Raw genomic sequence first — 19,634 nt, forward strand, 5'->3', positions numbered from 1 at the left:
GGGGGGCACAGTTTCAAACTGAGGAAAGATAGTTGTAGAATAGATGTGCGGAAATTTGCCTTAACCAGCGGGTAGTTGATTGGTGGAACAGGCTTCCATCTTGTGTTGTGGAAGCTAATAGCCTAAATAAATTTAAGCCTGAGCTGGACAGACATTTGGAACGAATGAAGGGTTGAAATGGAAGGTGTTTTTTTTTTTTTTTTGCTGATGCTGCATAAGCTTGCTTTCTTGCATCATATGCCTCTGCTCATGCTAAGTGACGTTACAGGGCTTACCATCAAGAATGTGTGCATGAGTGGATTTTAGGAGACAGACCGTACTTCTCCTAAAGCTTCTGAAATAAAAAGGTATTCGATCCATCACTGATCCATCACTGTTTTAGACTGAGTGTCTGATAACACACAGAATGCGTGTTCCCCTCGAAGCCCCAGAACCTGAAGGTTCCAGAGAATAAAGTGTTTCAGGTGTTACAGAGTTGTTTTCTTTTTAGCATTACAACTATTTGGCATAATTTGGTCTGATGAATAAACTATTTTCAATTATCTTGGAATTTTAATTTCGGATAAAATTTTTTCATTCAGTGAACAGTATTATTTGTTGTGACTAAATTAAAACTTTCCTTCCAAAGGAATTTCGATACTCCCAAAAATGTCATGTAAGAAATTTCCTGAACTGCGAATATTTTCTGGAATCTCTATTTCATCATTTTTATTTTTTACGATTTTTTTTATCAACGAATGGAGTTTCATTAGAGTTAACAACAATTTGTGATTTTTTTTTTTTCCCATATCTTTCCTTTCTTAATTGTGAATCCTTTAACTTATAATTGCTTTGTTTTCTTTGATATCAGGATTTTTAAGTGCTGTTTCATACTCTTCAATATCTTTTCTTTTCTTCTCAGCCTTTCTGATACGATCTTTCTCTTTTCTGTTACTGTCATTATTAACAACATTGCTAATAGCTAAAGAAACTTGGAAAAAATTGAATCATTGCCTCGAGACATGTACAATTCTAAAATTAAACCCCACAATTAAAAACGGCCAGACTGTCAACATTGTGTGATGTCATATTGCTACTAAACGCTATCAGGTAATGAATCGTCACTGTGGTATATGCAGCTTAATTTAAGAGTGACGTGCCTAGGTGTGGTCTTTGAGACAGACCTGTTAATCACTTTGTTGTAATATGATGCAATAGCAGTAGCCCCACCTTGCGGAAAGCAAAAAGTGTGCACATGAAAAAGCACTATTTTCTAAAACATTCTTTTATATATAGATGAGGAAGTATATTTTGGATGTATGACTGCATTGTGCACAAGTTCCCATTGAAAAATGATGGTCTTATAAATTCTGAGTTCTTCAGTTGTGACTGTGACCATTATTGTAAAAATACAGCATATCATGTGGTGCCACGGTGGTTATGTGTGGTGAAAATTGCATGCTACAGGTGCTTGCAACATGAAGTGGAGGCTTGTAGTTTGTAGTTGCAAGCAATACTTGGGAATGCTCTGAGCCCCCAACGTTTGTCAGCTAGGAGGATGGTTGCCTCAGTGATGGGGTTGATGCGACATCCTCTGTTCCAGTTAAAAGAAATGCTACAACACGAGATGTGGAGCGATTCCAACAAGACACAGCGACATTAGTTGTCGCTGTGTCTTGTTGGAATCGGTCAATAATCTCGATGTCACAGCGTGGATCGCGATGTTGTACTGGGTAGACCAGAAGTACTTAACAATCCATTCAGCAGACGTGGATCACTCCACGTCTGCTGAACGAATGGCTTTCTCATGCTCAGAGACCCAATTACTGAGTCTTCTGCCGATTTCCCCAACCTAGCAGCCAGGGCAATCATGACAGGAAATACGGTACACTAATCCACGCTGAAGTAGGAAGGGGAACTGGTGTCTTAATCCTTGAAATGAGGAACCGCAACTTTCTCTCTAGAAGTTGTAAACACATTATTCTGAGCCTGTAAGAACCTAGAAATTTGTTGTGATAGGTTTGGGTAGTACAGGATAAATGCAGTTGAGCTGGGGTCATCACTGTGCAGGGCCTTGCAGTTCGCAACATGGTCATGGGCCTGTAGGTCGCATCTATCTAGGGCACTGGTAGATCTGCTTTAACCTTAGTAATCTCAGGGCTCCTCTCATCCTCAGAACTGGAGTGGGTCCAGGCGTGGGTTAGTAGGGCTCACACCGTGCCGAGAAGATGGTGTGTGCATGTGCTGACCAGTAGTTGGTGAATTGGCCAGCACACATCAGCTTGTGGAAGACTGGTCTTTAAATGCAAACCTTTGCACTGGACAAGGGTATCCAAGAAAGGAAGGACGTTGCCTGACTCCAGGTCAGTGGTGAATTGAATGAAGGGCCACAGATAGTTGAGGTGGCATAGGAGTCAGTCTCCTGATTCGAGGCACCTCCGTAGCCAGGTGGGAAGGAGCAGCAGTGTGTAGCACACGCTTCTTGATTAGACCGGGGTTCGAGCCCGTCACCACCAAATATGGAGGATGCAGAAAGGTCAGGGAATGACCACCGCATATCCCAGAGCAATATGGCCTTAGTTGCTAATGCTTCTAAAAACCAAATAACAAACAAACAAACTCCTGATTCGACTCCTGAGAAATGACCACGAACACATCGTCCACGTAGCGGCACCAAAAAGCTATGAGATCTGGCAAACCCACAAATGTGCAACCCTCCAGCAATGAGTTGAGGGCACAGGTTGAGGACAGTGGAGAATTTCAGATGATGGCCTCATTTGATGTGTGTCTCTCTTCACTTCAAGGCGTCTCCGTAGCCAGGTGGGCAGGAGCATCAGTGCGTAGCACAAGCTTCTTGATTAGACTAGGGTTCGAGCCCATGACCACCAAATACGGAGGATGCAGAAAGGTCAGGGAATGACCACCGCATATCCCGGAGCAATATGGCCTTAGTTGCTAATGCTCCTAAAAACCAAATAACAAACAACAAAGAAACATCTTCACTTCAATCCCTGTCCAACTAGCCATCACACTTGCAAAAGAGCTTCTAGACAACGACCAGAACTTGAGCAGTAGATCCTCTCTAACTGCCGACAACATTTGCACTGCTTTTAGATTGTGCCTGACTGGTGGTGCCATTATGTTTGGTAGGTCAATTTACTGGCAAATAAATGGTACTGCCATGGATTCACCGGTTAGTTCAGTCACAGCAAACATTGCAATATAGGAGCTGGAGAGTTGCTGATTTGCCAGATCCTATAGCCTTTTAGTGCTGCTGCATGTACGATATGTTCGTGGTCATTACTCGGGAGCCGACCGGGCTAGCCAGGTGGGTAAAATGCCTGCCTGGCAGCCCAAAGGTCACAGGTTCGAATCCCGCCTCGGGCTTGGATCAAAGTACTGCAAAAAAACCTTGGGAGGTGCATTATGGCCACAGAAGCCGATGCGCCAACAACTACCAAAAAAAAAAAAAAAAATACTCGGGAGTCAGGAGACTGACTCCTGTGCTACTTCAACTCTTTGTCGCCCTTCATTCAATTCACCATTGACGTGGAGTCGGGCAGTGCCCTTCCTTTCTTAGATACCTTTGTCCTGTGCAAGGGTTTGCATTTAAAGACTTCAGTCTTCCAAAAGCTGATGGGTGCTGGCCGATTCACCAACTACAATCTTCTCAGCACAGTGCGAGCCCTACTAACCCGTGCCTGGATCCACTCCAGTTCTGAGGATGAAAGGTGCACTGAGATTACTAAGGTGAAGACAGATCTGGTGAAGTGGGGATACCCTACCAGTGCCCTCGATAGATGAGACCTACAGGCCCGTGACCATGTTGCCAATCGCAGGGTCCACCTCGACCACATTTCTCCCGTACTACCCAAACCTGTCGCAAGAAATTTCTAGGGTCTTTACAACTTCCAGGGAGAAAGCTGCGGTCCCTCGTTTCGAGCGTTAAAACATCAGTTCCCCCCCCCCCCGCTACTGCAGAGTGGATACGTGTATCATATTTCCTGCCATGATTGCACTGGCTGCTACAATGGGGAAACCAGCAGAAGACTCAGTAATCAGTTCTCTGAGCATGAGAAAGCCATCGGATCGGCAGACATGGATCACTCAGTGATTGCTGAGCACTTCCCTACACAACATCAATCCATGCTGCGACATTGAGTTATTGACCCATCCCACAACTACTGTCAGCGCCTCCATAGCCAGGTGGGCAGGAGCAGCAGTGCGTAGCACACGCTTCTTGATTAGACCGGGGTTCGAACCCATGATCCACCAAATACAGAGGATGCGGAAAGGTCAGGGAATGACCACTGCATATCCCCGGAGCAATATGGCTTTAGTTGCTAATGCTCCTAAAATCCAAAATAACAAAAGCAACTACTGTCGGCATGCCTTGTTGCAGTCGCTCCACATCTCCTGTTGTAGCGGTTCTTTTAACCGGAACAGAGGATGCCGCATCAGCCCCATCACTGAGGCAACCATCCTCCTAGCTGACAAACATTGGGGCTCAGAGCATTCCCAAGTATTGCAACTACAACCGCAAGCCTCCACTTCAACCAGCTAATTGTTGCAAGCACTGTAGCACGCAATTTTCACCACGCATGACTACCATGGCACACACATGATATTCTGTATTTTTACAATAACAGTCCTCACAGTCACCACTGAAGAAGGACATCCTCCGTCCAAAAGTTTTTGTGCTTATTACTTTTGTTTTTTGTTGCTAACCTAGTTTATTAAACGAATTTAACTACAACCCGTTTATTTAATATGTTTTTTTTTTTTTTTTTTTCCCAGTGGCACAACATTGTTACTTCAAGCATGAATCCTGAGTACGTAGGCTTTTTTTTACATATCCAAGTCATGCTTGACATTTTAACAATTCCTCATAGCAGAGCTGAGTGTGAGAGAATATACATCTAGGTTATAAAAACAAAAATTGAGTTCAGATCTTCAGTTTCTATTGAAGCACTGAAAATGCTCCTGATAGTCAAGCCTAGACAACTAGGCCATTGTTATCTACAAAATATTGACTCAGTATTTCTGAAGAAGGAAAAGTCTCTAATAGTATCTTGCTTGAAGCATTCAAAACCAATTGATGTCTAATAGAAAATCCAAACATAAATCCACGACAGAAAAATGTTAGGTTAGATAATGTCTAAACACATACTCTATTGGTAAATAATCCTATACCTGTATTTTAATATAAAATGTATATTTGTACAGTGCAGTTTGAACATTTAAAAACTTTCTGCTGTTTCCAAAAAATCTCCCGTTTTCCTCTTGCTTATAAATGCCTGTTCTCCACCTTTTTAAAGTAAAAAGTTGGCAGCTATGCATTATCTACAATCTTGAACTTTGGGTGTGTATAGGTGTTATCTACACTGAATTTTAAAATATATGGACCACAGTCAATTCAATCATTGAGACATTGTACAAGCTCAAAAAAATAAAAAAAAGTAATGCATGGCAATATCATCCTGTGGTTGCAGCTGCAATGTCGTATCACTGAGACACTGTACAACTCTAATGAGGTTAAACCTTTGTCACTTAAATGGGTCATGGGTGCAGTGTAGTCACTTTGATCCACGTCACCTATAAAACACATCTGCATTCAGCATGCTACTTGCCCAATAGCAGCTTTTCCGAACTTTTAAGCTCTCTTCAGCAATATCAGCAAATATCTTTGTACTACTTCCTTTACAATATATTCTAGACACTGTTAGAAAGAGATTTGTAGATATTACTAAAGGAAACATGTATAGGATGCCATCTGTACAAAAATAATAATTAACATAAGACAATTTTCCCAGATACTTCTGGTTCTTTCTTCCATGTTCATCAGTATATGCCTATCAAAAACACTTAAGAAACTGTTATCCAGACTAGTATATATGTACTTGTGTGATCATTATGGATATGGATATCTGTAGCCAGTAACATTAATTTATGTGGTACCTCCATAGCCAGGTGGGCAGGAGTGGCAGTGTGTAGCACACGCTTCTTGATTAGACCGGTGTTCGAGCCCATGACCACCAAATACAGAGGATGCGGAAAGGTCAGGGAATGACCACTGCATATCCCCTGAGCAATATGGTCTTAGTTGCTAATGCTCCTAAAAACCAAATAACAAACAACAACATTAATTTATGTTTAGATATATGTACATACAGAATTGTGTTCTTGTTTCTTAATGTTAATTTCATTATCTGATGCTTTTTCATAGTTTTATTAATTCTTCATTTAGGAGTTAGTATGGATGAGGTATTTGAAGAGGAAATTTCAAATCCAGAGAAAGATTTAAATGAAGTTTTGGAACAGCTATGTAATTTTGCTGGATATAAGAATATAAGTAAGTTATTGATATTTTCAGAGGGAGAAAAAATGTTGATTTCTTTAATTAAAAACTTTAATATTCTGTTTTATTTTGCCTTAATTTTAGATAAGAATAATGTTTATAATAAAGGAACTCAGCACTTCACTTTTCTTAGTGATGCCATTTTAATATTTATTCTAATTGTTATATCCTAATCAGCCTCTTAATTTTTGTTTTCTTTCTGTAATTTATGGCCCCCATATTTATCTTCAGTTCCATCCATGGCTGCTTAATATATAAAAGTTCTTTCATAATTTTATTTAAATTTTAAAAATAAATTCACTCGTGTTGCCATTCCATTCATGATGCTGTTTAATATTGGAAATGTGACCACAATCAATTCAATCTAGTACAAAGAGACCATGGTACAAGTGCCAAAAAAAAAAAAAAAAAATCAAACCAGTAAGAGGCCTCTCAATACCACCCTATAGTTCCATGGCTGTGGCCTTTTGCAGTGAGCAATCAAAGTGTCACTTTGATGTCGCACTAGTATCCTGTTGTGTAGTAACTGAAGGGAACTGGAGGACTGGCACCACATAATGCACTCTTGTAACTTCTACCTGGACCTATGTAATCAACTGTTACTGGATTGAAATTTAACCACACTTAGTCCAGAGAGCAACCTGTTAAAATCAAAAGAAGCATTTTAGCTTTTAGCAGGTATGCCTCAGCAGTCTTCAAAAGGCATTGGTATCATCTCTCCACGTCTGATCCCACAACATAGACATCCAGACCAGATGTTACTGAAACTGTTATGATCTCTCCTCATGCCTGCTCTTCCATCATCACCGACTACTATCAGAACTGAACGAACACCCAGCTGGACATCTCCCTCGTAGGAATGATGGCACTGAACTGATAGCAACCAAACTCACACACTTCCCATTGCACCTACTCAACTTTGCAGACCTCCTTGTTCTGCAAGCTGTCTTCCTTTCCCTGGCCTTTGGTGGGCTCCCAGACCAGGGGTGATTCCTACTTCTCCCTTCCCACCTCTTCTTTCCACTGGAGGATGCCTTCTGTCCTCATCCTCCTCCTTTTGCCTACTTTGACTCCACCACTTGTACTATCTTCCCCACTCCCCCCCCCTTTTTATTTTGTCTCTGTCCAGAAAGCTCAGGCGACCCTGACAGAGATCAACCAGAGTATGAGGGCAGCCTGGCTCACCTCCCAGTGGTGCTGGCCGGCAAGGTGCCTCCGTAGCCAGGTGGGAAGGAGCAGCAGTGCGTACCACACGCTTCTTGATTAGACCGGGGTTCAAGCCCCTCACCACCAAATATGGAGGATGCGGAAAGGTCAGGGAATGACCACCGCATATTCCGGAGCAATATGGCCTTAGTTGCTAATGCTCCTAAAAAAAAAAAACCAAACAACAACAACAAACTGGCCGGCAACGTAGAGTCCCACTAGGGGCCCTGCGGCCAAGTAGCCAGAGACACAACAACAGAACATAACACAATACTGCATAAACTAGACACTACACTTTTTTCTGGCTTATGCAGTAGTTCGGCATTCCATTATAGAGTACGGTGCAGATGTGGGAAACCACAGGTGGTGCCTAACCCTAAATACTATGCCACTATTCAGTGTATTTACCAAGCTAGTGTAAAGAAACATATATGCTTAAACTTACTTTAGTTATTAAACTAAATCCAATTTGTCTTCTTCCATTAAACATATCCCAAAAATACAACACATCCTTCAGTACAATTGTCAGGCTGGTGAAAGAAAAATGTGTGCTCTAAAACACCACATGGAAATGTAGGAAACTAAAGTCTTCTCCATGTCCATGAGGGTGGTTCTAATTTGAATGAGAACTCTTTTATAAAATTTTATTGGCACTAAGTATCAATAATATAAAAATTGTTACTTCTCAAGGCAGTTATCTAACCATTTCAGTAAGGCGCCTCCATAGCAAGGTGGGCAGGAGCAGCAGTGTGTAGCACACGCTTCTTGATTAGACCGAGGTTCGAACCCGTGACTACCAAATATGGAGGATGCGGAAAGGTCAGAGAATGACCATCGCATATACCCGGAGCAATATGGCCTTAATTTCTGTTGCTCCTAAAAACCAAATAACAAACAAACAAACAAACATTTCAGTAATCTTTATATTAATATTCAAATGCTTTTTTTGAAGAGGTTTTTCAGGTATTGGCAGAACCAAGCAGAAATGCACAGCTTCATTGTTGTCATTGCTATTTTGAACTTTTTACTACCTAATAACTCTTTTAATGGTCAAAAAAAAAGATGATAATCAGGAGTTACTAAGTTCAAACTCAGAGAGTGGAAACATCTCCCATTTCCTTTGATACTGTTGCACATGGAAGACTGCTGCACAAATTGGAGCGGTGTGGCATTGGAGGCAAATTGCTGCTATGGATAAAGGGTGGTTGAGCGGGAGAAGACAGAGTGGTAATCAATGGACACTGCTCTTCAAGGACTAATGTTATTAATGGAGTCCCTCAAGGTTCAGTGTTGGGTCCATTGTTGTTTTCTGTATTTATAAATGATATTGATAGTGGTAGGCTTAATGTCTATGTTTGCAAACGATACGAAGGTTGGCAGGGTTGTTTATGACAGTATACTGCTGCAACCGGATCTAGAAAAGTTGAGCAGATGGGCTGAGAGGTGGCAAATGAAGTTAACATTGACAAATGTAAAGTACTACATATGGGAAGCAGTAATCCCAGAGTAACGTATCAAATCTGTGGTACCACACTGACAGTGGTAGAGAATGAAAAGGACCTGGGGGGTAATTGTGCAGGCAGATATGAAGTTTTTTGAGTAGTGCAGATGGTCTGCAAGAGTAGCTCATGGTGTCTTGTCAATGATATACAGGAATTTTTCTAGCAGGGATAAGGATGTGATTATCCCCTTGTATAAGGTAATGGTCAGGCCACACCTTGAGTACTGTATACAGGTCTGGAGGCCTCATTTTAAGAATGATGTAGAGCTGTTGGAATGAGTACAGAGAAGGGCAACAAGATTAGTGTATGGAACAAAGGGTTGCTCTTACGAAGAAAGGCTTAAGTTTTGGAAATTACAGTGTCTGGAGACTAGGCATCTGCAAGGGGATCTGATTGAGCTGTATAAAGCCTTGAATGGTTTGAGCATGCTCAATGTGGATGGGATTCTTCCTCTTGCTCAGAATAATTGCCTGAGAGGGCATAAATTCAAATTGAAGAAAGACAGTTGTAGGATAGATGTGCGGAAGTTTGCCTTTAGCCAGCGGGTGGTTGATTGCTGGAATAAACTTCCATCTGTCGTAGAAGTTGATAGTTTAAATAGATTCAGGGCAGAACTTGACAAACATTTGGAGGGAGTGGATGGGTGAAATAAGGATTTTTTTTTTTTTTTTTGGCTGATGCTATATAAGCTTGCTTTCTTGCATCATGTGCCTTTGCTAATGCTAATTTCAAATTATGCAGGTATTCATTGTCACTTTTAGCTCTGTAAGGCTTGGCATTGTCCTGATAGGAACAGATGTTTTTGGAATTGAACTCTGTTTTTGATAGTTTGCAGGCTCTACCTTATAATTCAGTAATTTGCAGTAGTATATTCCATTGATAGTCTTCCATTCTGTAGGAAAATCAATGAAAATGGCTGGTTTTTCTTTTTTTTTTTTTTTTTTTTTTCAGAGCAACTTTAGGCACTTTCCTTTCCATATAATATATGAATACTACTAATTAAGCTAGTTATCAGCCACCCCTGTTTTCGTAGTCCACTGGACCTGCCAAATAAAAAATCAACTCAGACTGATATATAAGGAACACATATGCTGAACAAGTTGGTTGTCCTTGTCGTGGCATGTAGAACTAAGCTGACTGTTTTTGCAAGGGGTGTTATTTATCATAGACACCACATTGTTGGCTTGCCATTTCATGCAATTTCTGACACCTTTCACCAACCAGAGTTGACTGTCAGTGATGTTATCATGAAAAGGAAGCATGATGGCACCACCATCCAGCAACACACTGGAAGCTGACTGTGTAACAAGAGAGTACTCAGAAAAGTAGTTTGACAATTTCATCAAACATCAACTAAGGGTTTAAAGCATCACAGAGATTGAGGTCTGTACGAACACACTATGGTGGAGCTCCGTAGCTGTGTCTTAGTGTGTTCACACAGAGTGGCAGCACATAAGTCAAACCTCACCCATCACCATCTGTGGTCTTGCTTTGCAATGAATGCCTTAATTGACCCATAGAGCAGTGGAAATTGTAATGCCAGGCAATCCTAACTACACAGCTGACACTTAATCTTTTTCTCATAAACCCTTCCAAGTACATAGTCTAGATGAATGGTCCACTAGGCACCTCAGATAACAATTTCTTGATGGACCAATTTCGGAGACCGGGGTTCGAGCCCGTCACCACCAAATACGGAGGATGCGGAAAGGTCAGGGAATGACCAGCGCATATCCCGGAGCAATATGGCCTTAGTTGCTAATGCTCCTAAAAAACCAAAATAACAACCTTCTCCAATGGAGTCTTTCTCTTGTGGTCATTCTCAACCTCATGTTTTTTGTCATTACAAAAATGCAAAATGGGATGATCTGTGAGATTTCTATTCTTCTTTTCCTTGGTTGGATAACCTTTTTAGATCTTCTGATGTTAGTGTTTGCTCAGATCATGTCAGTGAAATTATTCCTGTAAGGATGAAATCTATTATTTCACGCTCCACTTTAAAATCACTTCCTTTATCTAAACCTTGGTTTTTCAATAAATGTGCTAAGGGTGTTTAAGATTATGTTGCATATTTCAATTGGCTTGTTTTATTACTCAGTTCAAAATAGATTTTGAACAGGCTAAGATTGAAAACTTGTTTCTTGTCCAAATGGTAGTTGAGCATTGTGGTTTCTTGCCAAAGCTGTTGGCCACAACTTTTGGTCACCTCTATTCCCACCTCTGTTAAAACCCGATGATCCTATTGCCACCTATACTAATGATAAGCTGACTTTCTAGCATCTTAATTTTCTTCTGACTCTTGTATTGATGACCTTGGTAAACTGCCTCCTACCATTCCCAGTATACCCCATTCAATACCTCCTGTGATTTTACTTCAGAAAGGTGTCAGAAGGATTTTGATCAATCTTGATTCCAAGAAAGTGCCAGGTCCTGATGGTATTTCTGCACTTGTTCCCAAAACCTGTGCTCCTCAGCTTACCCCTGTTCTGTGTTGCCTTTTTACACTTTCTTATGCCACTGGTGTTTTTCCTCCTGCTTGGAAATTTACTCACATCCAGGCAGTTCCTAAAAAGTTAAAACTCAAGCAACTGCTCGAGTTTCACCAAACTCAAAAACATTTAAAAGACTTTTGATCATGTTTGGCATAAAGATCTTCTAAATAAGCTTCCTCCAACTTATGGTTTGCCAGCTGTTTGTTGTAATTGGGTATCTGGTTTTCTCTCTCATCGCTTGTTGTGGATGATGATAGATGGCTTTTTGTCTTATAACTTTTCTGCTAATGCTGGTGTTCTCCAAGGTTTAGTTCTTTCCCCCCCACTCTTTTCCTCCTTTATATTAATTACCTCCTTCCATTGACTGGAAATCCTACCCATAGTGTTATGGGTGATAGCATATTGTGCATTCCACCTTCCAGTTTGAGAAACCTTGCCTTGCACAAGCAGCTTCAACTTCTCGAATATCCATTACCAATTCCTTAAATGCTGATCTCCAGTGGGGCAAAGATCACTTAGTTAATTTCAGTTTTTCTAAAACTCAGTCCTGGCTTATAAATTGCAAAAATGGATTCTTCTGCTCCTAAGTTTATCTTTGATGACAATTACCCACTCTGCATCATAGCAGCCATTTTTGTATTTTTTGTTATGCATGAACAAAATTTTAATTAAATTAATTATGGAATTAATTTTGTTAACAACATGAACTTTTGCATTTAATGTTTTATTAGATTCTTTTATCTTTGTACTGTAGATCTGGGGATGTCAATTCAGAAGTGCTTATGGGTTGTCTAAATTGCCTTGGAGGCTATACAGTATCATTCTTTACTGAATAACTCCCATATATTTGTAATGAGAATCTGGTCGTTGGGATGTAGAGCAGAGGTGCAGCGAGGGGGACAGTTGCCCCTGGCACTGAGCTTCAGGGGTGCAAACTGAAAGAATTATCTATCACATTCACATTACATTATCACACCCAGGGGTGCCAGGAAAACTTGTTGCCCCCGGGCTTCGACAACCCTAGCTGCACTACTGATGTGGAGAATAGAGAGGGAAGACAGAAAATGTCTATAAGTAATTATATATTGGTTTAACATCATCAATATTTTAGTAGTAACAAAAAATGTACACACATTTTATTTTAGCCATTTTGATGAGTCAAGATAGTAATCATGCAACTAACATTAATACAGTTTGTTTGACTAAATTCCTTTTTTCTTTTTTTTTTATTATTTGCTTTCATTGGTTTTTTGTGTTTTATACCACTGATGGAAACTTTATTTTCATTTATATGCTGTTTTGGATTTTAGGCTGTGTTATTGTTGCATATTGTCAATTTTTTTTTTTTTTTTTTTTTGACTGGTTAGGTAGTGTTAGAATGTGCTTAATTAAGCTAGTTCCTCATTTATTATGCCTTGAGATTTGCTAGTAAATTTTTGTTATTATTTGGTTTTTAGGAGCATTAGCAACTAAGGCCATATTGCTCCGGGGATATGTGGTGGTCATTACCTGACCTTTCCGCATCTTCCGTATTTGGTGGTCACGGGCTCGAACCCCGGTCTAATCAAGAAGTGTGTGCTACACACTGCTGCCCTTGCCCACCTGGCTATGGAGGTGCCGTAAATTTTTGTAGTTTGACAGTCAATTTTTGTCATTCTTGTAAAACTAAGAAGGCACTACTCTGCATTTTGAAAAAAATCCAGATCTTTTTCCCAGAAAAAAAGTGTTTTGGAATCATTTTCTAATGCTGATTTCAAAAATGACTTCTGTTTGTTTCCATCACATCAGGTTTCTTCCAAAATCACAAAAGAAAATTTGATTTTTCACAAATTGAATTTCTATTAATTTTTTAAATTATAACAAAACTGATTATAAACTAAAATTATAACAAAATGCTACCTTTACCAGACTTCTATATTTAAATACATGTTGAAAACACTATTAAAAAGAGCATTGTGGTAAAAAGTCCACTTAACATTCAACTCTCATTTTAAAAATTGACCTACAATGGGTCAAATTTTGTTTCTTTGATTTTCTTGCAGATCCTTCTACTTTATACTCCCTCTTCAGCATCCAGCAATAGTCAGCCATCAGGTCGATTTTCCACCTTCCCTGGTACCTCATCTCCATATATTTAATGTCCTGGTGAAACCTCTCATCCTGCTCTTATATAACATGTCCTAGAATTTCTGGGAAGCAGTGGGAGTGTAAAAATGTACTCATGTTGACACTCATGTTGCAGCCCAGCTGCTTGATGTTTACCAACATATTTTCAACTATATTCATAATAGTCTGGATCCTTTTTGTTTCCTAAGAAGTTCTCAGCAACAGACCTGAAAATAATCTGTGCCTGTTTTTATCTTTTATTCATGATTCCCTCAAAATCTTAGTCCCTTGTCAGTTTGCAAATTTGAGGTCCAACAAAAAAAAAAAAAAACCTTGTTTTAGCTTTTCTTGGGTGATCGGTGTGAATTTAATAAAAAGGTAGTTGAAGCAGGCACTTTTCAGAGGTAAAGCTTTCACTAACTGTTTCATCAAACCCAGTTTGTTGTGCAAGGGTGGAAGGAAGACAGTTTTGTGGATCTACTAGTGGTTTATGAATTGCATTCTTTGGGCCAAGTAACAAACTGCCCCTCTTTGATGCTTGACATCCTTACTCCTTGACAGCACTTACTCCTTGCTCAGCCATCCCACTCACAGAAAAAGCAAGGCATTTTTGTGTTGCCAGATTTTTGTCCAAGTAAGATACCTATCAATTTAAAGTCAGCATAGACCAACCAATCATGTTCTTCATACTTAATATTTCTCAACAACTTCTTCAAGTTCTCATATGTTTCTTTCAAATGCACAGAGTGAGCTAATGGAATTGACCTATATTTATTTCCATTGTGAAGCAACACACCTTGAGACTCCTCTTTGATGAGTCAATAAAAATTCTCTATTGTGTAGGATTGTAAATAATTCCTAAATAGTTCACTGTCATTATAGTACTGCAAAAAAATCATGGAATCATCCTCAGAAAAGTAGGGGAATGGTTCTCGTACTCTGTGTCTGTACCATGAGAAGAACATCCCACCCATGTAATAGGAAATTTTTTAGACTTAAGTCTAGAACCAAGGAGTTCTACAGATTCTTTTGGTAAATATAAATCTCTTACCAGGTCACTGAGTTCATGCTCCGAAAACAGTTGGTGGGGAGGACTCAATCTCTCCAAACATGTAAACTTCAGTTTTATCTTCAGAAGCTTCACTTTAGCACTCTTTGCTGCTGCATTCTCCAATATGTGGAGGACAGGTTATCTCATTATCTGCACGTGGGACTAGCCTAATGGCAGATGGAATTAGCATTAGTAGAAGCATGTGATGCAAGAAAGCAAGCTTATACAGCATCATCCAAAAAAAATCCCATTTCACCCATCCATTCACTCCAAATGTTTGTCGACTTCTTCCTTGAATTTATTTAAACTATCAACTTCTACAACAGATGGAAGTTTGTTCCAGCAATCAACTACTCGTTGGCTAAAGGCAAATTTCACGTCTATTCGACAACTGTCTTTCCTCAATTTTTTCCCCCTCAGGTTTGTAATCTGACCAAGAGGAAGAATCCCATCAGTATTGAGCCTGCTCAATCCATTCAAGGCCTTATACACCTCAATCAGATCACTTCACATGTGATTAGTCTCCAGACGCTGCAATTTGCAGAACTTAAGCCTTTCTTTGTAAGGCACTCCTGTTAGGATACACAGCCCTTCTTATTCTTTGCGCTGTATTTCTCTATGTTTATTAAGCATATTTACTAAGCAAAAGTAACAGTCATCACAGTAGTTTGTAGGTTCCAGCCAAATCATGGAATTGCAAATGGCATAGGCTTCCTTTTTACCATTTTTCCACAATCTCAATGCTTCAGCATGGTCTGGCAAACTTTGTGGAGCCCATTGTTTATCTTGGTCACCAAGTTTCACTCCAAAATAAGTATAATACATATATTTTACAAATTCTGCATTATCTTATCTTTGCTTGAGGACTATTTAAGCTTACTTTTCAGCACAAGTTTGACACGATAACCTCAAAACTAAACTGAGCTCACATTATTAAACAATGCTGCATGGAACACTTCAGGTCAGGAAACAGTGTTGAAAGCAGTGTTGCCAACTTATGAAGATTTAGTTTACAAATTCCCAGCATTTACTCCTAACTTAATACATTCAATAGTCAACTCATGATATCAACTTAAGTTATTTATGAAAGAAAGCAGTAACATTTCTGAAATTAGCTATTGGTTTGTAAACTAATAGCTGTGTTAGTAGTGATAGAAAGTGGACATGGAAGAGCCCAAATGGATAACTAATGAAATTGACTTCATCCTCACTAACAGAAGATATATCGTGAATGATGTTACCATCCTGAACAAGGTAAATGTTGGAAGTGATCACAGAATGGTAAGATGCACACTTGATATAGATGTAAGAAAAGAAAGGAAAAAACTGACTTGAGTAAATAATATGAAGGTCTTTGAGATAACAGAAGAGGAGAAAAAGCAGTATGTACTGGAACTTAAGAACAAATTTGAGCTTCTGCAGACTGCTCAGGACCAAGATATTGATGAGGAATATTACACCTTTCTGAAAGTGATAAAGCCCAAGAAACCTATAGGTAAAAAGAAATCCAAAGAAGAAAAAATTAGTCAAGAAACACTTGTCATGATGAACCGAAGATGACAAATGAAGAACAAGATAAACACTGACAATTATAAATTTGAGTATACTTAGTTATGCAAAGATATTAGAAAGAGATTCAGAGAGGACATAAGATTTAACACAAGAAAAGTAGAACAAGCAATAAGAGAAAACAAAGGACTTAAATCAACAGCCATGAGCAGTAATACAGAAAGACAAATGATACTGAAATTGAAGAATAGCAATGGTATACTTATAAATAGAAGAAAAGGTGTAATCCATCCCATGTGCTAAACAGGTGCCTATTACAGGCACAAGAACTCACATCCCACCCAAGACCACCGAACCAAGACGGTATACCGTCCGCCTACATTCCCTGTTATCCAGGCGTGTCAGGACGGATCTCAAAAATTCTTAGAAATTACAACATCAAATGCGTACAGTTACCCTGCAGAAACCTACGTTCACTTGTCTCCAGTGTAAAGACCCCTGTCACACCTCTCCTACGCAGCAGTGAAATATATCGCATCACCTGTAGAGACTGTGACAGCTGCTACATAGGAGAGACATCAAGACATCTCCAAGATCGCCTTACGGAGCATGACAGAGCAATCCGGTTTGCCGAAACTGACGAGTCCGCAGTCGCGGAGCATTTTTGGGCAACCAACCATGATCTTGATCCCAAACGTGACTTTGAAATAGTAGCCCACTCACGACACTTTCGCCACCGCGTATGGCTAGAGTCACTTAATATATTAAACAATCCAAAGGCCATAAACCACTGCAAAGGCATACGTCTGCACCACATCCTAGAGACAACCATTTTAACACTGGATAAACACTGGAGTAAAACAACGCACTTCCATGCGACAACAGTAGAAAACCAGCTTGAGTGAATAACGTGCCTCACTCTCAGCTCATTGCACTCTATATGTTTTTGATTTGTATTCAAATCAAATTATCAGTTTAAAAAGAGATGCTAGTCTCGAAAGCTTCTGCTAGTGTATATTTTATTGTATTATATTAAACTGGATTATCACAGTATATATTTTTCATAAGGTATAATTCAAATAGCAGAAGACTACTGTAGAGAATTATACAAGGAGCAAGAGAATGATGCCAGCGTGGGGAAGATGGATCGCAAATTAGTAACACATACAACATATCCGATATCCTTCCTTATGAGGTAGAACATGCGTTGAAGAAAATTAAGAATCAGAAAGCCCCAGGGGAAGCTGAAGTTACTGTAGAGTTGTTAAAATTGGGAGGAAGAGACATGACACAAAAACTGGCAAGACTCTCACAAAATGAATTAGAAAAGGTATGATGCCTAAGGAGTGGAATAATGCAATCATAGTTTTGCTGAATAAGAAAGGAGATAATCAGAAATTAGAAATTATAGACCAATTACCTTGTTATCCCACATCTACAAGTTGTTCACAAAGGTTATTACTAACAGATTAGAAAGAATACTTGAAGAGAATCAACTGAAAGAGCAAGCTGGCTTTAGGACAGGATTCTCAACTATAGATCACCTTCATGTAATACCACAGCTAATGGAGAAAACAACTAAATATAAAACACCATTATGCCTGTCATTTGTGGATTATGAAAAGACATTTGACTCCATACAGCATAAGGCAATGTTTCAGGCACTGGAAAGACAAGGCATAGATACCCCATATATTAGTTGTTGGTGACTCTATTGTCAGGGAAACGGGAAACATGCTTTGTAAAAAGGATAGGTGGAACAGGACCAGGGTATGTCTGCCAGGGGCAAAGGTTGATGACGTTGTAGAGCGGAAATCATCTGTTAAGGGCACAAAAGGTGATATAGTTGTACACGTTGGCACTAATGATATTAAGAGTAGGAGACCGGCAGAATTACTTAACAAGTACAGGTCACTGTTGAAAAAAAGCCGTGAATTAGGGTTGAATTTGAAAGTGTCTGCAATTCTGCCCAGACACGATAGGAGGGAGTATATGATGAGAGCCCTGTCGATCAATTCGGCCCTGCAAAGATTGTGCAAGGCTCAAGGGGTAGAATTTTTTTTTGCCTGGTCTGTACTTGTTTACAGGAGAGACTGCTTCTACAGGGATGGGATACACTTAAATAGAAAGGGTGCAAGAATGTTTGCTGATGCTATCGAGGCAATGTTAGGTGGGTCGGAAAACTGCTAGATTGGGGGGGGGGATACAAGGACTAATAGATTAACAGTAGCCACTGGCAGAGGTGAAAGTGATTCTTGCACTGCTTCTATTGGAATGAGCCGCAGCCTGGAAAATAAGATGCAGGATATTTCAGAGACTGCTGGGAGTCATTGGGGTACAAGTAAACACATGGGTTGTGTTAGAGTAGCTAAGAATAGAAATAGGTGCATGTATACTTGCGTCTACACCAATGCTAGGAGTTTAATAAATAAATTTGATGAATTTGAGGTATTGCTCAAAACATCAAAGGCACATATTGTTGGGATATCAGAGACTTGGTGTCACACAGATATAAGGAATGCAGAACTGGAATTTGGGGAGTACAACGTCTACAGAAAGGATAGACTGGATAGGAAGGAGAAGGGGTTATGCTATTAGTTAAGAAATACATAAAATCCAAGGAAGTGAAGCCAGTCGACATCGCTGGACAGTGCAGTGTCGAGTCAGTTTGGTGTGATATAAGCATTGGGAGATCAAAATTGAGAGTAGGAGTGTGCTATAGGCCTAATGACTCTGATGAGTATAATAAGAAACTGTACAGGGAAATAGAGTGAGCCAGTAAATCAGAGAGTCTTATAATGGGGGATTTTAATTTCCCAGATATTGACTGGAATTTGTGGATTGGTCACTCACACACTAGCAAGGCTTTTGTGGATTTATTGGATGATTGTTTTCTAAATCAGCATGTTCAGGAGGCAACTACAGGGAGCAATTCTCTTGATTTGATTATCAGTAGTGATTCTTCATGCATTAAGAATCTGCAGATACAGGAACCACTAGGTGGCAGTGATCACAGTGTGCTGAAGTGGGATTTATTCAAAGAGGTAACTACCATCAAGGGTAAAGGGAAGGGTTACTGCTTTCGTAAAGGCGACTACGATGGTCGGAGACAGTATTTAAATTCTATACGGTGGGACCAACTGATGATGTTACCAACAGCAAACTCAAAATGGGAAGCATTCAAAGAACATATCTTGGAAGCTACTAGGCTTTACATACCAACTAAGAAATATTGTTCAAGGTTCAGGCCTAAATGGATGTCAGATGAACTAATGAGACATATGGCAGAGAAGAAGAATACGTGGGATACATATAAATTAACATGTGACACAGAAGCCTATGATAGATATAAGTTGATCTGTAACCAAGTTACAAAGGAGGTTAGGCAGGCGAAGGCAGATTACGAGAAATCTTTAGCAAGGGATGCAAAG

At 39.7% G+C, this 19,634-nt stretch overlaps 1 protein-coding gene across 1 annotated transcript in view; it reads left to right on the top strand.

Annotated features, from left to right (window-relative positions):
- Positions 1–19,634, top strand: part of LOC150087268 (Fanconi anemia group A protein-like) — a 202,739-nt gene that overhangs the window by 26,175 nt on the left and 156,930 nt on the right. The window contains exon 3 of the mRNA XM_090372428.1: positions 6,227–6,331. Coding sequence (XP_090228554.1) covers positions 6,227–6,331 — 105 coding nt within the window. The remainder of the gene's footprint in view (positions 1–6,226; positions 6,332–19,634) is intronic.

The sequence above is a fragment of the Mastigoproctus giganteus genome, chromosome 4 (genome assembly GCF_048544385.1).
Source record: "Mastigoproctus giganteus isolate SK-2022 chromosome 4, ASM4854438v1, whole genome shotgun sequence".
Classification (NCBI taxonomy): Eukaryota; Metazoa; Arthropoda; class Arachnida; order Uropygi; family Thelyphonidae; genus Mastigoproctus; species Mastigoproctus giganteus.